This window comes from Hyla sarda, chromosome 13, assembly GCF_029499605.1.
Source record: "Hyla sarda isolate aHylSar1 chromosome 13, aHylSar1.hap1, whole genome shotgun sequence".
In the NCBI taxonomy this organism is placed as follows: domain Eukaryota; kingdom Metazoa; phylum Chordata; class Amphibia; order Anura; family Hylidae; genus Hyla; species Hyla sarda.
In genome coordinates this window covers 7,640,513-7,662,624 of record NC_079201.1, presented here as the reverse complement: position 1 = coordinate 7,662,624, position 22,112 = coordinate 7,640,513, and the positions used below count along the sequence as shown (strand labels likewise).

Here is a 22,112-nt window from a genome sequence, read left to right as displayed (position 1 = left end):
TGGGGGCGGAGGCGTGACGTCACAATGCTCCGGGCCCGTGATCGACAGTAATCAGACCCCTGGAGCGAAAGTGCTCCGGGGACTGATTCTAACGGGGTGCTGCGTGCAAGATCATGGGGGTCCCCAGCGGCGGGACCCCCGCGATCAGGCATCTTATCCCCTTTGGATAGGGGATAAGATGTCTTAGTGCCAGAGTACCCCTTTAAAGAGGTACTCTGCTGAAAACAACTTCTCCTCTATCCAAAGGATAGGAGATAAGATGTTAGATTGCGGGGGTCCCGCCGCTGGGGACTCCCACAATCTCCAATACGGCACCCCAGTCATTCAGTGCACGGAGGAGGAGGCGTGACGGCTAACTACTGGCAGTCACTCCCCCTCCCATAGACATGAATGGAGGGGGTGTGGCATTACGTCACGATTGCAAAAGCTGCAAGCTTCCATGTTCCGGCCACTGCCAGCCCGGAGATCGTGGGTGTCCCCAGTGGCGGGACCCCTACAATCTAACATCTTATCCCCTATCCTTTGGATGTTTAAAGCAGAGTACCCCTTTAAGGAAGGAGTAAGTATAACTTCAACAAACCTCAAAGATCTCAAAGCCGGCGATATCCAGGATGCCGATAAAGGAGGCTCCTTGGCGTTTGGTGCGGTCCAGAGCTTTGTTGATCCGATGGACCAGCCAGCGGAAGAGCCGCTCATAGGTAGCTTTGGCCAAAGCTTCTATAGCAAAGTCCGCCTGAAAAAAAGAAAATAAAACAGTCACTATGGCTCTGTGGTCCGTATCTATATGTATACCCTGAAAGCTTGAACATTATTTTATTCCAAAAGTCCAAAAAGCATTAATGTTGGTTATTTCAGTACTTTCTATTGGATAATAAATCAGTAAATACCGCAACCATTTTCTGAACATTATAAGCGGATGTGTATTTGTATAACGTGCGGATGTGTATTTGTATAACGTACGGATGTGTATTTGTATAACGTGCGGATGTGTATTTGTATAACCTCAGGTACATAAACACACAACTATTTTTGTTGTTGCAGCAGGTGGTGCCTGTCTCGCAGCGTCCTCTGCTGGCATGGTGCCCGTGACAGGGCCTCAGCTCACCTGCTCCTTTGTCTGTGCCTTCTGCACGTAGTCCCGGCCCACTTTGATGCGAGGAGTGAGGATGGCTCGGGTAAACTCCATGACGTTCATGCCCAGCAGATGGCAGAGTTTCTGTGCGGCTGGTAAGAGAACACAGGATGAGGCCTTGCACCTGGTCTATGTCAAGCAAACAGCTCACCTCCCCGTAACCCCCACAGTCTGAATGCGGCCGGCGGTAAGAGGCGGTGGGGTTCAGAGCCAAATAGCTATCAACTGCTGGAGATCGGCCGCTCACATTCTGCTTACTAATAACCCACAAGAATAGATCGGGCCCATGTCTGCTGAATGGAATTCTAAGAAGGACTTGCATTTGTTCAGTGCATATTTCAGTGCATTATACAAATAATGGGCTATTCATTTTGTATAAAACTACTGTATCCATAAGCTGTCCCCAAAGAAATGTGAATGATGAGTCAGCTGACATCCTATAACCTAGGGGTCACTACTGTAAGGCAGTGTGTCACCAGCCTATCTTGGCTCTGCAGAATGGCTATAAGACAGACTAGATGGTACCGATAGGGATAACCCTTATGTTTCTAAACTGATCAATATACTAATACTAATATGCCATTGCTGCTGGAAAAATATATTTGTTCCCTACGATTTAACCCATATAAATCAGAATGCTATCTGCTCGTGACTCTGGATTGAGGCCTTGAGATGACTCCATGCGGGAGTAGAAAGACTAAATATCTGACGAACAGAGAACTTCTGCCAAGAAATTAATGGACACTAGATATGCTAATATATACGGACACAATAATCGAACAACCAATCAAAATGTAACATGCTAATTGTGATGTCATAACTAACCCTCCTTTATACAATGTAAAAACCAACTGTACTTCCTGTAATAAAGCAGAACTCTTTAGGGAACAGCTAAGTTTCCTGCTAAGAAAGAATGTATACCAACATCCCCTGTGTGGTGTATATTTTTTATGTCGACACTTAGCAAAATATATAGGAGCACAGTCAATCAATTTTGACAGCCCCCACTCGCACCATCCTTATCAGTACCACCTTAATATTATGAGCATCACCTTCTAAAATAATCCGTATTTAACCCTCTATGCCAAGGGTCCTCAAACTACTGCCCGCGGGCCACATGCGGCCCGCCGAGGACATTTATCCGGCCCGCCGCTGCCTGGGACATCCCTGTGTCCCGAAAGATGTTTTAGGGACACAGGGATGCGCTCTCAGAGGCCCCACGTTTACTTTAAAAACGCAGGGGCCGCCGGGAAGCTGGAGCACGCAGGGACATCACTGATGCACTATGTGCATGCGCCCATAGCAACGGAGCACGGAGGAGCGGAGCAGCGATGAGGACGTGCGCTGGCCAGCTTGGTAAGTGTTACCAGTGGCACGTCAGCTTCGGTGCTCCGAAGGCTGTATGTCTGTTGGGGAACATACTGCACCTAATGTGGGGGGCGACTTGTACTGCACCTAATGTGGGGGGCGACTTGTACTGCACCTAATGTGGGGGGCGACTTGTACTGCACCTAATGTGGGGGGCGACTTGTACTGCACCTAATGTGGGGGGCGACTTGTACTGCACCTAATGTGGGGGGCGACTTGTACTGCACCTAATGTGGGGGGCGACTTGTACTGCACCTAATGTGGGGGGCGACTTGTACTGCACCTAATGTGGGGGGGGACTTGTACTGCACCTAATGTGGGGGGGACTTGTACTGCACCTAATGTGGGGGGGACTTGTACTGCACCTAATGTGGGGGGGACTTGTACTGCACCTAATGTGGGGGGGACTTGTACTGCACCTAATGTGGGGGGGACTTGTACTGCACCTAATGTGGGGGGACTTGTACTGCACCTAATGTGGGGGGACTTGTACTGCACCTAATGTGGGGGGACTTGTACTGCACCTAATGTGGGGGGACTTGTACTGCACCTAATGTGGGGGGACTTGTACTGCACCTAATGTGGGGGGACTTGTACTGCACCTAATGTGGGGGGACTTGTACTGCACCTAATGTGGGGGGACTTGTACTGCACCTAATGTGGGGGGACTGTACTGCCAACCCTAATGTGGGGGAACTGTACTGCCAACCCTAATGTGGGGGAACTGTACTGCCAACCCTAATGTGGGGGAACTGTACTGCCAACCCTAATGTGTGGGAAATACAACCTAATGTGGGGGGATCTATACTGTCAACCTAATGTGGGGGGAACTGTGATGCATACTTAAAGGAGTAGTCCACTAATAAGATATATAAGTGTGCATAGGAATTTGTTCATGTGTTTTTTTTATCTATAGTCCGGCCCTCCAACGGTCTGAGGGACCGTGAACTGGCCCCCCGTTTAAAAAGTTAGAGGAGCCTTGCTCTATGCACAACTGGGGGGTGGACTTATAACTAGAATTCACCATACAAAATATGGGCAATGGTGTATTTGAGCATTCGTATTAACTAAAAGGCAAGTAAACATTACAGAGCAGTATTCTTTGTAGATTAGGGAGTCTGTACAACTAGACAGTACAATGGTAGCCACAAAGTGTCAATGAGGAGACAATAAACATTTGGTAACCTAGGAGGGAATACTGTAAGAAAGTGTGTCACCAGCCTATCTTGGCTCTGCAGAATTTTAAAGACGGGAGTCTAATGGGATCAGATATATATATATATATATATATATATATATATACATACAATCTTTCTTCGGCCAGTGCGTGTATCCAGTATCAACCATAAGGACAATGGGTAATGTGATAGGAGAATTTGAAGTGCAGGTTTTCGGTAGATTAGGGTATATGTACAAGCATAGGGCACAACTGCACCCACAATCTGTCCCCCTTTCCCTAAATGTCAACAAGGAGTCCATACTAAAGAAAGTTTGCAACCAGCTTATCTTGCTCAGCAGAAATAGAGGGCTCAGAGGGTTACAGCCAAGTGCATTTTGAGTTTCTCACTATGTACTTGCCAAACCATAGTCTCCCAAGCAAAAATGCACAAAGACAGTAAGCGTCCCATAAGCCCTGCTTGCATCAAGTAATAGTCTGAAGATGCCAGCTTCATTCAGCTCAGGTCGGAGTAAGATCAGAAAGTTCTGTGACTTCAAAGTTCGCTATGTGCTTGGAAAGAGGAGTCTCTGGGGAGGACCCTGCATAGCGCAGGCCTGAAGTAACCAATATTAAATTACTGTCTTCTTAGTGCAGCAAAAACTCGGCTTTAATGTGGCAGAAAGATCAGGAGAAACTATGCAAACGTCAGGTATAGAAAAGTTCTTGTAATCCGGCATGCATAGGACCAGATCGGATAGGTACAACCAATCTATGTGGCCTGACGGGCAGCAAAGCATATAGATTAAGGGCAGGGACACATAGAGCGTATCAGCAGCGTATTTAACGCTGCGGATGTGCCGACGGCAGTCACAAGAGCAAACTCCCTGCTGCGGCCGGGTAGCTCTGTGTGTCCGCTCGTAGCGGCGGGAACCGCCAAACCATAGTGCCAAACTTGCCAAACCATAGCCTCCTAAGCAAAAATGCACAAAGACAGTAAGCGTCCCATAACCCCTGCTTGCATCAAGTAATAGTCTGAAGATGCCAGCTTCATTCAGCTCAGGTCGGAGTAAGATCAGAGTAAGCAGGGTCACAAAGAGCGTATCAGCAGCGTATTTAACGCTGCGGATGTGCCGACAGCAGTCACAAAAGCAAACTCCCTGCTGCGGCCGGGTAGCTCTGTGTGTCCGCTCGTAGCGGCGGGAACCGCCGCTACGAGCGGACACACAGAGCTACCCGGCCCCCGCAGGGAGGTCGCTTTTGTGACTGCCGTCGGCACATCTGCAGCGTTAAATACGCTGCTGATACGCTCTATGTGACCCTGCCCTTAATTTGTATGCTTTGCTGCCCGTCAGGCCACATAGATTGGCCATGAAATACACAGCGGATGCTCTCCATGTGACCTTACCCTAATGGAGAAATCAGGGTGGTATAAAATAATCCTAAAATCTGTGACCGCTTTGCTGCTAGACCAGAACCTACAATAAATTCCAGTACAGCAGGAAACAATAGGTTAGCAGTGAGCAATTTTTTTTTCTGCATTGGCTTACACACTTCCCTTGGGGTTTGGAGAGTTTGGCTGCAGATTTTCTTGGCCTCTGCTCTGTTCTCTGCACTCCGGACCCAATAAAAATAAACACTTAGAACACGCTATGTAGATTCGGCCTCCACCGCATGCCCAACCACCCCCGAATCCTGGAGATGGATAAGACGCAAAACTATTGACAGGGAGGAGCAACTGCACATGGCCTGTCCATGAGGGTCAGAGCGTGGTACGTGCTGGGACTAATGAGCCTCCTGGTATCGCTGAGCTGCAGTCCTAACACTGCTAGCATGGGGGATGGGATATTACAATATACATTTTATATATATATATATATATATATATATATATATATATATATACACACACACACAATGTATGTATTTTTCTTATGTTTTACAGTGCATATTTTTTATCAGATAATTTTTATTAAACTTTTTAAAAAAAATTTACACAAAAAAAAACCCATGAAAACAAGTTGTAGTTTTGTGACATCAGCAGACAAACAGATGCACTGCTGTGCTTGCAGACACTGATCAATGCTGTGCCATAGGAGCCTATTGCACATTATTGATCAGTGTTACTGGCGCTCCACTACTACAGCCTGCTAAGGCCGCAGCATTATTGGAGCGCTGATCGGACAACCGGAGGCAGGTAGGGAACCTCCGCTCATCCTCTCAGATGATCAGGTCCCGGCGTTTAGTACAGCCCGAAATACCTAACAGCTTCCGAGTATGACGCCAAAGCCTACATAGAAGCCAAGTAGTGGGAGAGGAGTCTTGAGGCGGCTAAGAGCACCGATTTCCAACATATGCAGCGGTACGTGATCCCCATGCTTAGCCACGAATAATACAGTGCATATTATTACTATGTAGTGTCACTTGTGTTCCACATGATAACACCTCCTGGCAGATCTGTTTTATCACGGCTACGAAAGCATTTAACACAAGTAATAGTGGGGAGACTTCTCTAGATGAAAGATCTCCATTAAAGGGGTTTGTCTCATCAACAGCATTCAGGACAGGTTATTAGCATCTGGTTAGGGTCGATAATGAGAACAGAGGTCCCGTGCCTCCTGTTTAAATGGAATCGTTGTAGTATATGCAACTCTAGGGTCATGAAAAAGATTGCTGAGCACATGGCTTCATCTTCATCTAGACCAGTGGTCTTCAACCTGCGGACCTCCAGATGTTGCAAAACTACAACTCCCAGCATGCCCGGACAGCCGTTGGCTGTCTGGGCATGCTGGGAATTGTAGTTTTGCAACATCTGGAGGTCCGCAGGTTGGAGACGACTGATTGGGCTGAATGGGGCTGTAGTGCGCAAGTGTAACGCCTGCTGGATCGGTGCCCAATCACATGTCTTAAAGATCCCAATGATTAGAGATACTCCTGTCTGTCCCATGAGATGTTATTACCATCATAATTGTAAATGTATTAGGAACGTTGTCTATAACATTGTGGTGCTCAGAGTCATAGGAACAATCCCAGCCGCACTATTATTATGGACATCACTAATCCCAACCCCACCAACCTGTGTTCTCCGGCATGGACGCCTGGTCTGTGTTCCTCTCCTTCTTGAAGACAATGTTTCCAAACTGGAGAACTGAAGAGACCACCTTGAGCATGGCTGAGGAAACACACAAGATGGGTAAGACAACAGGGTGCACTGAAACATGGTCAACAACCCAAATCTGGTAGGTAACCTTATGCAACCCTACACACTGATGATCTCCGACCATTTAGAAACCACAACTCTCGACATGCCCCCGACACCCCCCAACTCTCGGCATGCCCCCGACACCCCCAACTCTCCGCATGCCCCCACACCCCCAACTCTCCGCATGCCCCCACACCCCCAACTCTCCACATGCCCCGACACCCCCAACTCTCCACATGCCCCGACACCCCCAACTCTCCACATGCCCGACACCCCCAACTCTCCACATGCCCCGACACCCCCAACTCTCCACATGCCCCGACACCCCCAACTCTCCTCATGCCCCGACACCCCCAACTCTCCACATGCCCCGACACCCCCAACTCTCCACATGCCCCGACACCCCCCAACTCTCCACATGCCCCGACACCCACAACTCTCCACATGCCCCGACACCCACAACTCTCCACATGCCCCGACCCCCCAACTCTCCACATGCCCCGACACCCACATATCATCTCTTACTTACACAATATCTCATCGTGAGAGAAGCCCATGATGTGCATCGCTTCCATGGTCTCCTGAAAGTTGTCCTTGTCCTGCTGCCCGGGGATAGATAAATAGCCATTCGAGACAAATTTGTAGTTGTTGAAGCCGTCCAGCAACAGGTCGGCTGCATTCAGAGAGAAAGTGATAGGGTTAATGGTGTCGCTCCTCTCCAGAGATGGTCAGCGAGGTGAACGGAGGGCAACGCCACCTGCGCCAAACACAGTACGAGACAAGACTTACACTTCAGATGTTCTCCTGATCCTGCGAGCAGCTGGTAGAAGATATGGAAGGTCCTCTCGTCTTTGGCCTGTCGGATTGCTCGAGACTTTTCTAACAAGTCTGGAGAGTTGGGTTAAGGACTCTTTAAGGACACTTTGCGAGACGATCCATCTACTTCAATGTTTTGTAACCGGGAATCCGAGCAAAAACCTCTGAATTTTACAGTAAGTAAGAGATAGTTGTAGGAACTGCTGAATGTTTTGGAATTACTGCTACGGCGGCCCTATAGTCAACTTTCTTCAAACGGGTTCTCCACTACTTTAAAACATATCCCCCATCTGCAGGATCACATCTCCAATACAGGACCCTGTCTCTCCCGGTCAACAGAGCGGCGTATCGGCATGCACTGTCTATGGAAACGCCACAGAGATACCCAAGTACTGCCCGGCACTTCCATGAGTAATGCCAACACGACACTCCATGACAGGGAGAAGCAGGACCCCATTCTAAAGATTGCAGGGGTCTCAGAAGTCGGACCTGCAGACAAGGGATAGGTTTTAAAAGTGGAGTAGCCCATTTAAAGGGGATCTCTACCATAAGGTGATTTTGGTACGTACCTGGCAGACAGTAATGGACATGCTTAGGAAGGATCTGCGCTTGTCTTGGGGCTAAATGGCTATGTTGTGAGATTACCATAACACTGTGGCTATCTTTTTGTGAACTGGTATTTCCTGTTCGAGTTTCCTTCTTTGCCTACAAATCCCATAATTCCATTTTCCTCCCTCCCACACATCAGCCACCCCACCCATTGAAACATTAATGAACTGCATCCATTCAAAAGACCTGTGGTTTTCAATCAGGGTGCCTACAGCTGTTGCATTAGTTGCAGATTGATCTCTCTCCCACCAAGCGATCGCTCCACCCATTGAAGCAGACAGGCTCCCTGTCATCAGCTGACTAGTGAGTCAAGTCTCGACCGCATTGCAACCGGGGAAAAATCTGAGACAACAGTCATTTTGTTTGCTGATAACAATAAATATTGGGGTGAAAATCACAGAATAGTGAGAAAACCGTCACACACAGGTACAGACACTATATTATGAACTACACTAACCTTACAGCCCCTGCAGCATAGTCAAATAAAAATTCCTGGAATAACCCAAGCTGTTGCGAAACTACAACCACCAGCATAACCACCAGCATGCCCGGACGGCCTTTGGCAGTCCGGGCATGCTAGTGGCTGTAGTTTTGCAACAGCTGGAGGGCCACAGGTTGGATACCCTTGGATACCCGTGATTCTTAATATGTTCTTAGGTCCGGTAAGTGGGTACCACATAACAGTAATAGAGGTCACATGCCATATATGCTAAATATTAGTATCTATCCACCTATAAACACGTCTCGCCCCTTCTTATCTCTGGGACAGCACAGTGTTAAACCGGCCCAGCACCGGAGAGAAGCCGAGTGGTTTTAATTAAGAAAAGCTGAATTTCATCTTAAACTTGGCGCGGGGAGGAATCCCAGGAATGATATTTAATTTCCCTGCCGTAGAAAGATTTTTCTTTTTTCTTTTTTGTTGAAAAATGCCGCAGATTGTGCCGAGCTCCCTCCGCGGAGTCCCTACTAATAACAGCCTGCGGGCATTGCGGATAAACACACAATCCCAGGGCGGTAACCTGAGATAATGCGTACACAGGATTCCTGGCGCGCACCGTCCTCAGAGCACGTTCCGCTACCAGAGAACATATTTTAGGGGAAGGGGCAATGATAAGCTTGGGATGAAGAGTCTCACATGGTAAAAGTCTACTGGGTTCAGCGTGGCAATGGTTCAGGCCTGAAAATCGAAACGTCTTATTTCTACCTGGAAAATGTCAGCAAGAAGGTAGATCTCATGGCCCGACATACTATCATTTCAACATACGATGGCCTCTCAGAGGCAGCATCAACATACGATGCTTTTGTATGTCGGGGCCATCGCAAAATCGGCTATCTGGCAGTGCAGACTGCTTCAGCTACCACCGGATAGCAGTTTAATGTGCCCGTGTGCTCTGGTGAGTGTTACTAATCCGTCCCCATCTGTTCTCTTCATGCTCTGCTTCATGGCAGTCTCTCTCCGTCGTCATCACATCGCCGTGCACGCCATCCCGTCATCCAAAAGGAACGCCGTTCACAGCGACGTGATGATGGCGATGGAGAGTGACGATACAGGGCAGCGGTGACTGTCTGGAGCGGCTGGGAAACCCCTGGGACGTGATGACGGCGATGGAGAGTGACGATCCAGGGTAGCAGTGACGGTCCGTAGCAGCGGGGACACCCCGGGGATGTGATGACGGCGATTGAGAGCGATGATCCAGGGCAGCGGTGATGTCCAGGGCGGCGGGGACACCCCTAGGACGTGATGGCAGCGATAGAGAGCAATGATACACGGCAGCGGTGACGGTCTGCAGTAGCGGGGACACCCCGGGGACTAGATGGCAGCAATAGAGAGCAATGATATAGGGCAGCGGTGATGGTCCGCAGCGGCGGGGACACCCCGGTGACGTGATGACAGCGATGGAGAGTGACGATCCAGGGCAGCGGTGATGGTCCGGAGCGGCGTGGACACCCCGGGGACTTGATGACAGCGATGGAGAGCGACGATCCAGGGCAGGGGTGACGGTCCGGAGAGACGGTGACACGGGAGTACAAATTTGTATATTTATTATGGCACGGATCCCTCAACATACGATAAATTCAAGTAATGATGGTTCATTTGGAACAAATTACCATCGTATGTTGAGAGATCACTGTAATTAGATTAAAAGGAGTTATCCGGGGAATAAGAATCACAATAGGGGTTAGGTGTCTGATCATGGGGGGGGTCTGACTGCTGGAACCCCCCACGATCTGCAGAATGGGATCAGTCTCCTACCTAGGAGCGCTCAACCCTCCATATACAGAGATGAAATGGTCTCAGGAGTGTATGCCCGCTCCGCCAATCAAGGGCCGCAGGGATGTCCCGCCTCCGCTAGATTGAGTCGTCACTCCTGAGACCAGTTTGTCTTGGAAGGTGTAGGCCGGAGCACTCCAGGGTAGGAGATGGGCCCCATTTTAGTACCAGTGGTCAGACCCCCTGTGATCAAACACTTATCCCCTATCCTATTCAAGGATAACCGCTTTAAAGGAGTAGTCTAGTGCAGAGTATTCCTGCTCCGTCCTGCCCAGGCTGCAAAATTAATGAAAATAAGCCATCACACACCTCCCTGGGTTCCCGTGGAGCGCCACTACAGCTGATCGGTCCTCCGGTCCATCCTCTTCATACTTCCGTGTGTAACGAAGCGTCACATGGCGCTCAGCCTATCGCCGGCCGCCGCGATGTTCTGCCTCGGCCCATAATAGGCTGAGCACCATGTGACGCTTCGTTACACACGGAAGTATGAAGAGGATGGACCGGAGGACCGATCAGCTGTAGTGGCGCTCCGCAGGAACCCACGGAGGTGAGTGATGGTTTATTTTCATTTATTTTTCAGCCTGGGCAGGACGGAGCCGGAGTAGTCTGCACCAGAGTACTCCTTTAACCAAAGCAGTATTGGTCAATCCACAGCTTTACAGGAGCCTTTAGGATGGCCTTTGGCTTTACCCAAAGGTCCACATAAGGTTTTTAAAGAGTACCTGTCATTCGTAAAAGCGTTCATCGGTGGGGTCCTGAGTGTTCAGACCTCCGCCGATCAGGAAGACGAGTCGGGAGAAGTATGCCCCGCCGCGCGCTCCTCTCTCAGTTTTGGGTCACAAGCTTGAGACACGCTCAATAGACTTACATGGGGTGCGTGTCTCTATAATGTGACATGGAGCTGGGCGAAAACGCGCTGAGTGCGAACTTCTCCTGCCCCTCTGAACACTCGCCCATGCTGAGCATACGAGGGGCAAATTGTGTACCCAACCCTGTAAGAGTGGCAGCAACAGAGGGCAAAGTCATAGCATGTCACAGAGAAATAGTTATAAGCAGTGGTCTCAAACTGTGGCCCTCCAGATGTTGCAAAACTACAACTCCCAGCATGCTGGGAGTTGTAGTTTTGCAACAGCTTTAGGCACGCTGCTTGTGAAACACTGGCGTAAATGGTTAGCCTAAGATATGAGGCATTGTGATTGGCCAGAGAAGTAAGGGAGGAATTATCAGTGCGTGTACTACTGGGTAACATCTTAGCTCTGGTGTTGTATGCTGGGAGAAGAAGTTTTGCAACATCTGGAGGGCCACAGTCTGAGACCAGTGAGAGTGTGACAGAAATATGCAACCCATCAGTGCGAAAGCTCTCATACACAACGCAGCCTATTCTACATACTGATCCAATGAGAACATTTGTAACAATACCTCATAATACACCCCAGATGCTATATAGAGACTGTTCACATATGAGCTCCGCACACGCAGAAATATTTTTAAATGGATCGTGACAACCGGTCCCAGTTATATTAAGAACCAGAGAGATAGCACGCCCCACTGGCGGAGGAACGCTGTCTGTACAAGATCCAGAGCAGAAGACAGTAAAAAATACTTCTCACTCAGATCTCATCAAAACACGGGTGCGAGACTGACTATTTTAGGAAGTTCTCAGCAAGAATCCATCACCGGTGTGATATACCGGGCGCCATAGCTTTCCTGTATCGGACAACACAGATTTGAGCGTTAAAGGGGTACTCCGGTGGAAATTACTATTAGCGGCTGTATACTACAGTGAAAATGCTTTTCTTTTTGGATTTCTCTTCTGTCATGCTCTCCGCTGACACCTATGTCAATTTTAGGAACTGTCCAGAGCAGGAGAAAATCCCCATAGCAAACATATGCTGCTCTGGACAGTTCCTGACATGGACAGAGGTGTCAGCAGAGAGCACTGTGGTTGTGACAGAAGAGAAAACCAAAAAGAAAATAATTTCCTCTGTAGTATACAGCCGCTAATAAGTACTGGAAGGATTACAATTTTAATATAGAAGTCATTTACAAATCTGTTTGACTTTCTGGCACCAATTGATTTGAAAAAAATTAATAAAAAGATTTTCACTGAAGTACCCCTTTAAACCCGATTCAGCAGCTACCTGGAAGAACAGAAAATCTGAGCTTATCCATTGCCCCAAAGTGTTCGCGACTCCTTACCGCTATTTTCTGAATTTTGTGGGTCTCGGAGGCAGGGTTATGGGCGAGGGGGACATGTGAAGTGAAAGGATACAGGTCTCGATATTGGCTCCAACAATGTAACCGGTCACGTCAAAGTTTATCCGGATGAACTTGCCCTGAAGAGAAAAGGAAAAAATCAGAATCCTGTTTTTGTAGCAGAAAAAAAATTGCAAAAATTTACAATTTTTTATTTATTTGCGCCAATCACATTAAGTTTGTGGTACACCCATGGTTTGTGCAAACTCAAATTTATGCCTGAAATTACGGCAAAAGTCTATGCAGACCCAGATTTCTTTTTGTGGTGCATAGAAAAATTTGGAAAGATGCACTGAATTACTGAGATATGAGCACAACTTAAAGGGGAACTCCAGTACTGGATTTCATATCCCCCTGTACACAGGATAGGGGATAAGTGTCTGATCCCGGGGGGTCTGACCACTGTGACCCCTGTGATCTCCTGCCCGGCGCACCAGCATCTCTATAGAGCAGTAGATAGATTTGGCGCTCATGTATCTCCTGCTCTCCCATACAGATGCATGGAGGGGCCGTGTTTACAACCGCTTCGTCCGCCAGTCGACGCCGATCCGCGTATGAAGTGGGGGTCGCTCCGTGCATGAAGAGAGCCAGGAAGCTGGGCAGAAGGTCACGGGGGTGCCAATAGTCGGACCCCCTGGGATCAGACACTTATGCCTTATCTTGCAGATAGGGGATAAGAAGTTAAGAACCGGAGTTCCCCTTTAATACATTCGGCACATCATACTCCAGTGCACTTCTAATTAAGACACATTATTGGTCTCAATAAATTTCCTCCTTAGTGCCTTAAATTTCCCACCACTGTCAAGACCTATCGGTAAAAAAGACAAGAAATATTCTAATTCATTTTAGCATTGCTAAATGCAAGTCAATAATATATCAAAACATCGACAGAAAGCAGAGATCTTAAAGGAGATCTGCAGCTCCAGACACTTATCCCCTGTCCACAGGATAGCGGATAATTGTCTGATCGTGGGGGGTCCGAGTGCTGGGACACCCCCTCCCGATCTCCTGTATAGGGCCTGGCTCTGCCGCGGCTCTCCCGTACAGGAGGAGTTCTGGCCGCAGCAAGACGTCATGGCCGACACGCCCCCCTCCAAGTATCTCTATGGGAGAGGCGGCGATGTAGCGTTCGTGTATCCCCACATCTCCCATAAAGCTGTATGGAGGGGGGGGGGGGTGTCTGGGATAATGGGGGTCCCAGCGGTCGGACACTTATCCCTATTCTGAAGATAGGGGATAAGTGTCTAAGGTTAAAGTACTCCTTTAACCAATGTTAACGGGGTACTCCGGTGGAAATTTTTTTATTTTTTTTTTATTTTTTTAATAATCAACTCAGATTTGTAAATTACTTCTATTCAAAAATCTTAATCCTTCCAGTACTTATTAGCTGCTGAATACTACAGAGGAAATTATTTTCTTTTTGGAATACGGAGCTTTCTGCTGAATCACGAGCACAGTGCTCTCTGCTGACATCTCTGTCCATTTTAGGAACTGTCCAGAGTAGGAGGAAATCCCCATAGGAAACATATGCTGCTCTGGACAGTTCCTAAAATGGACAGAGATGTCAGCAGAGAGCACTGTGTTCCAAAAAGAAAAGAATTTCCTCTGTAGTATTCAGCAGCTAATAAGTACTGGAAGGATTAAGATTTTTTAATAGAAGTAATTTACACATCTGAGTTGATTAAAAAAAAAAAAATTTAAAATAAAAAAAAATAAAGTTTTCCACCGGAGTTCCCCTTTAATAATGGAGATAGTATTGAGCAGTGTTCCCCAACCTGTGGCTTTCTGTCTGTCAAGGCATGATGGGGGTTGTAGTTTTGCAATAATAGGATACGCAGTGAATTTACAGGTGCAGGTATAACAATGAGCTCGGACTGAAGCCGCTCCTCTAAGCTTTTCTACGTAGCAGAGCCGAGGACTCTTAAATGCAGAAACTTGATACAGACACTTGGGGACCTTGTGAAATGGAGAAGGCACATGTGCTGTGTGTCCCTGGGGGCAGCCGCTGGGTGAGCGCCTTGTCTTTCGGGCAGCGCTGTCATGTAACCAGGTGGCGTCAGGACATGGGAGTCTCTGCCGGACGGATTACATCGAGGGAACCAGACACTGGACGGGCATTAAGACTGGAAGCAAGGAGCTTTACACTGCAGGGGCCGGAGCTGAACCAGGATGCCCACAACTGTTGCAAAACTACAACTCCCAGCATGCGTGCTGGGAGTTGTAGTTTTGCAACAGCTGGAAGCACCCTGGTTGGGAAACCCTGCACTAGCCTAATACAGATGTAATTTTTGTTCACTCAAGCCGAGTGTTTCCCAAAGAGGGATCCTCCAGCTGTTGCAAAACTACATCTCCCAGCTTGCCTGCACAGCTTTTGGCTGTCTGGGCATGCTGGGAGTTGTAGTTTTTCAAAAGCTGGGACACTCTGCACTACCCTAATACAAACGTAATTTTAGGTCCCTATCAAAGCCACACATAACTTTCCCAGACCACTGAATGTCAAATTTTCCTCACAATATAGCAGTGTTCCCCCACCAGGGTGCCTCCAGCTGTTGCAAAACTACAACTCCCAGCATGCCCGGACAGCCGAAGGCTGGTGACGCTCAAAATGCGAGTATCACCAGCTGTCAATTCAGATCTTGTGGCTGTAATAGGGAATTAAAATTGCATTTTGTATTAGGCTAATGCAGTGTTTCCCCACCAGGGTGCCTACAGCTATTGCAAAACTACAACTCCCAGCATGCCTAGAGGGCTTTTGTCCATCCGGGCATGCTGGGAGTTGTAGTTTTGCAACCGCTGGAGGAACCCTGGTTGGGAAACAATGCATTAGTGTTAACTAGAATTGCAGCTGTATTAGGCTAGTGAAGAGTTTTCCAACTAGGGTGCCTCCAGCTGTTGCAAAACTTCAACTCCCAGCATGCCTGGCCTGGGAAAGTTGTGTAACAAACTGTGTGTGGCTGTGATAGGGACCTATAATTACATTTGTATTAGGGTAGTGTAGTTTTTCCCAACCAGAGTGCCTCCAGCTGTTGAAAAACTACAACTCCCAGCATGCCCAGACAGCCATAAGCTTTATGGGCATGCTGGGAGATGTCGTTTTGCAACAGCTGTAGGAACCCTGTTTGGCAAACACTGGGCTAGAGTGAACTAAAATTACATCTGTATAAGGCTAGTGAAGCGTTTCCCAAGCAGGGTGCCTCCAGCCATTGAAAAACTACAACTCCAAGCATGTCCGGACAGCCAAAGGCTGTCAGGGCATGCTGGGAGTTGCAGTTTTGCAACAGCTGGAGGCACCCTGGTGGGGAAACACTGCTATATTGTGAGGAAAATTTGACATTTAGTGGTCTGGGAAAGTTGTGTGTGGCTTTGATAGGGACCTAACATAACGTTTGTATTAGGATAGTGCAGAGTTTCCCAACCAGGGTGTCCCAGCTGTTGAAAAACTACAACTCCCAGCATGCCCAGACAGCCAAAAGCTGTGCAGGCAAGCTGGGAGATGTAGTTTTGCAACAGCTGGAGGAACCCTGTTTGGGAAACACTTGGCTAGAGTGAATTAAAATTACATCTGTATTAGGCTAGTGAAGTGTTTTCCAACCAGGGTGCCTCCAGCTGTTGCAAAACTACAACTCCCAGCATGCCCGGACAGCCTTCGGCTGTTCGGGCATGCTGGGAGTTGTAGTTTAGCAACAGCTGGAGGCACCCTGGTTGGGAAACACTGGGCCTATGTAAATCCAGCCATAAAGGAGACATAAGTATAACATGGATGGCTCTGACCTGATGTATCACTTACAAAGCGGGACGAGTTGTCGTTCTTCACCGTCTTGGCGTTCCCGAAAGACTCTAATATGGGGTTGGCTTGTAGCAGCTGTCGCTCTAACTCACCCTATAAAAAATAAAAAAAAAGAAAGTAAAATTGTAACAATAAAAAAAAAAAAAAAGTATCACCATACAGCGATGGCCGCCGCACAGCAGAGCATCTTGGGAATTTATGTGGGGGATGAGGGACCTATAGAAAAGCAGAGGAAGGGCAGTAAACATAGATCTCAGGGCAAAACTGACATTAAGGAATCTGGGAAAGCTGAGTCACAACCCATGAGGAGCTGGAATAGCACCCAGCTTTCCCAGAAGCAGCTGCCCAGATTAATAATTTATAGGGCTGCTCCACAACCCCCTCCCCTATACAAGACTTCAGTCACGATTAACCAGCCGCCAACCGTGACGTTCCTCCCCCCCACTATAATACCTTCAGTGCAGAACAAAGCGCGGCGTCACGTGGGAAAATCACGTATATGTAAAATGTCACTACTGAACAATAGATCGGCCATTTTGTACCGCTCTCTGCCTGCCCGCCCCAGCAACTCCCCCAGGGTCGGAGGCTTTGTTGGCAACAATAGCATTTATCAAATCGGCAGGTTAGTGATAGGAATTATGGGTAAGTTATTTACGACACTGAAAAAACCTGCAGAGAACGATTACTGAGGGGGAGAAGTGCGAGGAAAACCTCAGGGAAAGACGATTATCCAAGGGGGGAGAGGATAAGAATAATCTCTAATAAGAAAGGAGGAATGAGACTAAAAATGTGCAACATTTACAGGTGATATACAGAATTAATCTACATAAACAGGTGTGTAACTGTGCTGTACTCACTATTCTGCTGGTGAGGTCACTGTGTACATACATTACATTACTTATCCTGTACTGATCCTGAGTTATATCCTGTATTATACTCCAGAGCTGTACTCTCTATTCTGCTGGTGATGTCACTGTGTACATACATTACTTATCCTGTAATGATCCTGAGTTATATCCTGTATTATACTCCAGAGCTGCACTCACTATTCTGCTGGTGAGATCACTGTGTACATACATTACATTACTTATCCTGTACTGATCCTGAGTTATATCCTGTATTACACTCCAGAGCTGTACTCACTATTCTGCTGGTGAGATCAATGTGTACATACATTACATTACTTATCCTGTACTGATCCTGAGTTATATCCTGTATTATACTCCAGAGCTGTACTCACTATTCTGCTGGTGAGGTCACTGTGTACATACATCACATTACTTATCCTGTACTGATCCTGAGTTATATCCTGTATTATACTCCAGAGCTGTACTCACTATTCTGCTGGTGGCGTCTAGAGCATAATACAGGCTACTACAGAATAAGTAATAACACATTTGCAAAGTGATTCCATTGTTTATGTAGATTAATTCTATATATAAATGGTGTTGTCCAACATGTGACTTTCCAACTCCCAGTATGCTGTAAAAGCAAAGATAGAACAATATAGAATGACACTTACTGTAAGGAGATATAATACCTAGAAAAAAAAGCTATGAAGCTGCACAATGTGATTCTGATGCTCTCTCACTTTACGACTGCTGTAAACAGCGCATGACAGGCGTCAACCAGAGTCTGTTCTTACCATTCACCAATTACAGGTGCACATTAAGAATATTCCCGACCAAGGAACAGACCAATATAAACGCAGGGGGGAAAGGGTCATGGTACATTTAGCAAGCAAAACCCTAAACCTCAGGCTTTTCGAACTGGGGGGGAAAAATTGGTTAGAAAAAGGCGGGAAAGGAGATTATAGAGCAGCAAGATGAAGTTAGACAGGAGACAGGCAGAGCGCGTCATGCAGAGCGCAGAATGAGCGAGGACGGAGGTGAGATGAGAGCGGGGTATGAGGTCGGGCAGGATGGGGGTGAGTGTGAGGGAGTAGGGGAGAAGGAGTGAAAAGTGCAGGAGAAATTAAAATTGGGTGCGGGGTAAGTGTCAGGGAGAGCTACATGCTACTCACATACAACAAGGATCCACTCTGTAGTTTAACAAAATGACAGTGGGGGGAAAAAAAAAATACGTTAATGGTTATGGTTTATGCAGCACACCAAATTCAACACAGGGATTAGAGTAATACATATAAGCAGTGTTTACCAACCAGGGTGCCTCCAGCTGTTGCAAAACTACAACTCCCAGCATGCCCGGACAGCCGAAGGCTGTCCGGGCACGCTGAGAGTTGTAGTTTTGCAGCAGAGATAGAGATAAGTGTATAGCAGAGAGGTACTTGTTCAGCCTTCTCCTCTCTGACAGACAATATTCTCCCTCTCAGTGGCTGTTCGGGCATGTTGAGAGTTGTAATTTTGCAACAGAGATAGAGATAAGTGTATAGCAGAGAGGTACTTTTTCAGCCTTCTCCTCTCTGACACAGACGATATTCTCCCTCTCCATCTCAGTGGCTGTCCGGGCATGCTGAGAGTTGTAGTTTTGCAACAGAGATAGAGATAAGTATCGCAGAGAGGTACTTGTTCAGCCTTCTCCTCTCTGACAGACAATATTCTCCCTCTCAGTGGCTGTTCGGGCATGCTGGGAGTTGTAGTTTTGCAACAGCTGGAGGCAAACTGGTTGGGAAACACTGACATATAGAATATGGGCAAGGAACCTCCCCCACCCCAAAATGGTAGACTGACATCTGCAGCAGGTGCGGCCAATGGTTTACAATGGGAACCCTCTCCCCTGCCACCCCCAAACTGGCCTGGTGGGGAGCTGAGGGCTGGTAACCCCCTCACGAGTGACCCAAAATGACTCCACAGACTGGGTTCTTTCCAGTCTCACATAAAAGTCTATGGAGATGGAACTGACTTGGCCAACACCTGGGGCACACCAAAGTGTTAGGATGATGTGAGCACCAGGAACGGGAATGGTTACGTCATTAATGGGACTATAAGTGAGATACATGGAGCTGAATATGTCTTTATGGGTAAAGAGAAACAGGAGTGGAAGGAGGATCTGCTCACGATGCAGGTGGCCAATGTGTGGGCTAAACCAACAAAAATGGCTGCCACCACAATGGCTGCCGGCACCGTGATGGTAGTGAGCTACAAAAGTATGAGGTAGGAGGAGGAAATCCACTTGCCTGATGTTTGATGGGTTTAGGGGATTCCGTCTGTTATGGCAAACAAATAAACACAAGTTAGTAAGGAGGCAGTTAACTCTTCACAGGCCGTGTGCTGAACCCCCTCCCCATACACAGCTTTAATGGTATGTGTCTCATTAGACAGGGCACCATGGAATTTACATGGGCATCGCCAACCACTGAGCAAGGAGGAACTATAGTGCCACAAGGTGACAACTACATAAACTAATCCCAACATGTTCCATGTTTGTTGGAGGGGCTTGACACCTAACCCAAAAAGTTCTACTCACCAGAGGTCCTTCACTGCAATGGTTGACTTCCCCAAGCCCCCTTTATCAATATGGTGTAACACCTCCCCTCATGGTGTGCTTACACAAATGAATGGTTCCCAAACTGTCTGAGCAAGTTGACAAGAAAAACATTTTCAGCCAAAGTACAATTCGGCATCCGGGGGTCTTGGTTTTCAGGAGATAGTTGGGTTTTTCTCATAGACACATCAATAGTAAGACCAAATCTTACACCCATGGTCGGCTGTACCCAATGGAGCAGCACCAGCACAGGGCACAGCACTGGCCCATAGATGTAGAGCTGATGGGACATCCCGAAGGGTGTAGGACTGTATCTGAGGGGTAAGTGTGAAGACCACCACACAATAATGGGAGGAACAACTCACAGGAATCGTATGGTCCTTCTTTCCCTTGTGTGAAGACGCAACATGAGCCAAGTACTGGATGACTTTCTTGGTGTTCTCCGTCTTCCCAGCTCCGGATTCACCTCTAAGAAAACAGAAACAAATCCCATATTACCCAAAGACCCAAAAAACCCATCACAGAAAAATTAAATTTTTTAGCAACTGGTGCCAGAAAGTTAAAACAGATTTGTAAATTACTTCTATGAAAAAAATCTTAAACCTTCCAGTACATATTAGCTGCTAAATACTACTGAGGAAATTATTTTCTTTTTGGAACACAGAGTTCTCTGCTGAATCACGAGCACAGTGCTCTCTGCTGACATCTCTGTCCATTTTAAGAACTGTCCAGAGTAGGAGAAAATCCCCATAGCAAACATATGCTGCTCTGGACAGTTCCTAAAATGGACAGAGATGTCAGCAGAGAGCACTGTGGTCATGATGTCAGCAGAGAGCTCTGTGTTCCAAAAAGAAAAGAATTTCCACTGTAGTATTCAGCAGCTAATAAGTACTGGAAGGATTAAGATTTTTTAATAGAAGTGATTTACAAATCTGTTTAACATTCTGGCACCAGTTGATTTTAAAAAAAGTTTTCCATTGGAGTACCCCTTTAATTGTGTTGGGAAGCCTGTAGCAAAAGGATAGGGGGAAAGATGTCTGATCGCGGGGGTCCCTCGGCTGCAGCACCCCAGACATCCGATGCACGGAGCGAACTTTGCTCCGTGCCGGATGACTGGCGATGTGGGGCAGAGGCTCGGGATGTAACGGTAACGCCCCACTCATGACATCACGGCCACGCCCCCTCAATGCAAGTCTATGGGAGGAGGCGTGACGGCTGTAGACTTGTTATAGACTTGCATTAAGGAGGCGTGGCTGTGATGTCACGAGCCTCCAGCGCTGCACCAGACGATGACTAGGGGCGGAATACCCCTTTACTGCTGCTCTGGATGTGACTGGAGTATAAAATGAAGTATCATACCCGATGCCAATCAGGATGGGCACAATCTGGCTGTATTGTGGTGACCTTCTCCCCCTGCGCCCACAGCGTAAAGAAGCTGCAGCCGCCGGCCAAGACATTAACAATACGACTGGTATTTTTTGCCGTTCTTGCCACATAAATTTACCAGCCGACATCTCTGGCGCACGTTTACCGTGCCCATCTGGCTATCTTCCTTTTATGGCTAAACTTGGGTGCAAGAGCTTAAGTCTGTCTTCTTGGTACAAAAAAAAAAAAAGGCAGAAAATGTGAGCGCCAATGGTCCAGTCATCAATCAGAGGGAGAATCTTGCCAAAAAAGGGACGATGAATAAAATTATAGTCATTCTGGGGATTTCAGGATGAAACAGAATATGTTCTGCTGGATACAGGATTGTGAGTTATTCCAGGAGGGAAGGGGGGAGGAGGGGGATGGGGATTATTTCCATTAGCAGCAAAAGGGTTAAAGCCTTAATCTAGGCCAGTGTTTCCCATCCAGGGCGCTTCCAGCTGTTCCAAAACTACAACTCCCAGCATGCCAGGACCGCCTTCGGCTGTCCGGGCATGCTGGGAGTTATAGTTTTGCAACAGCTGGAGGCACTCTGGTTGGGAAACACTGATCTAGGCAGCTGCAAATGTGACACCTAAATGGGCTGGAATGTGTATGAAATACAGAGCATTGCTTGGTACACATCTGCTGTATCCTGTCAGGACA

General features: G+C 47.5%; 1 protein-coding gene across 3 annotated transcripts in view; it reads right to left on the bottom strand.

Annotated features, from left to right (window-relative positions):
* MYH10 (myosin heavy chain 10) overlaps positions 1 to 22,112 on the bottom strand; it is a 124,747-nt gene that overhangs the window by 21,881 nt on the left and 80,754 nt on the right. For 2 of the 3 annotated variants that reach the window (XM_056550218.1, XM_056550217.1), the window contains exons 5-14: positions 20,408 to 20,510; positions 19,735 to 19,764; positions 18,622 to 18,639; positions 16,599 to 16,691; positions 12,828 to 12,891; positions 7,648 to 7,746; positions 7,388 to 7,531; positions 6,733 to 6,828; positions 1,106 to 1,224; positions 581 to 733 (exon numbers count right to left, since the gene is read on the bottom strand). In XM_056550218.1, coding sequence (XP_056406193.1) covers positions 581 to 733; positions 1,106 to 1,224; positions 6,733 to 6,828; positions 7,388 to 7,531; positions 7,648 to 7,746; positions 12,828 to 12,891; positions 16,599 to 16,691; positions 18,622 to 18,639; positions 19,735 to 19,764; positions 20,408 to 20,510 — 919 coding nt within the window. The remainder of the gene's footprint in view (positions 1 to 580; positions 734 to 1,105; positions 1,225 to 6,732; positions 6,829 to 7,387; positions 7,532 to 7,647; positions 7,747 to 12,827; positions 12,892 to 16,598; positions 16,692 to 18,621; positions 18,640 to 19,734; positions 19,765 to 20,407; positions 20,511 to 22,112) is intronic. The other variant, XM_056550219.1, reaches the window with a different exon arrangement.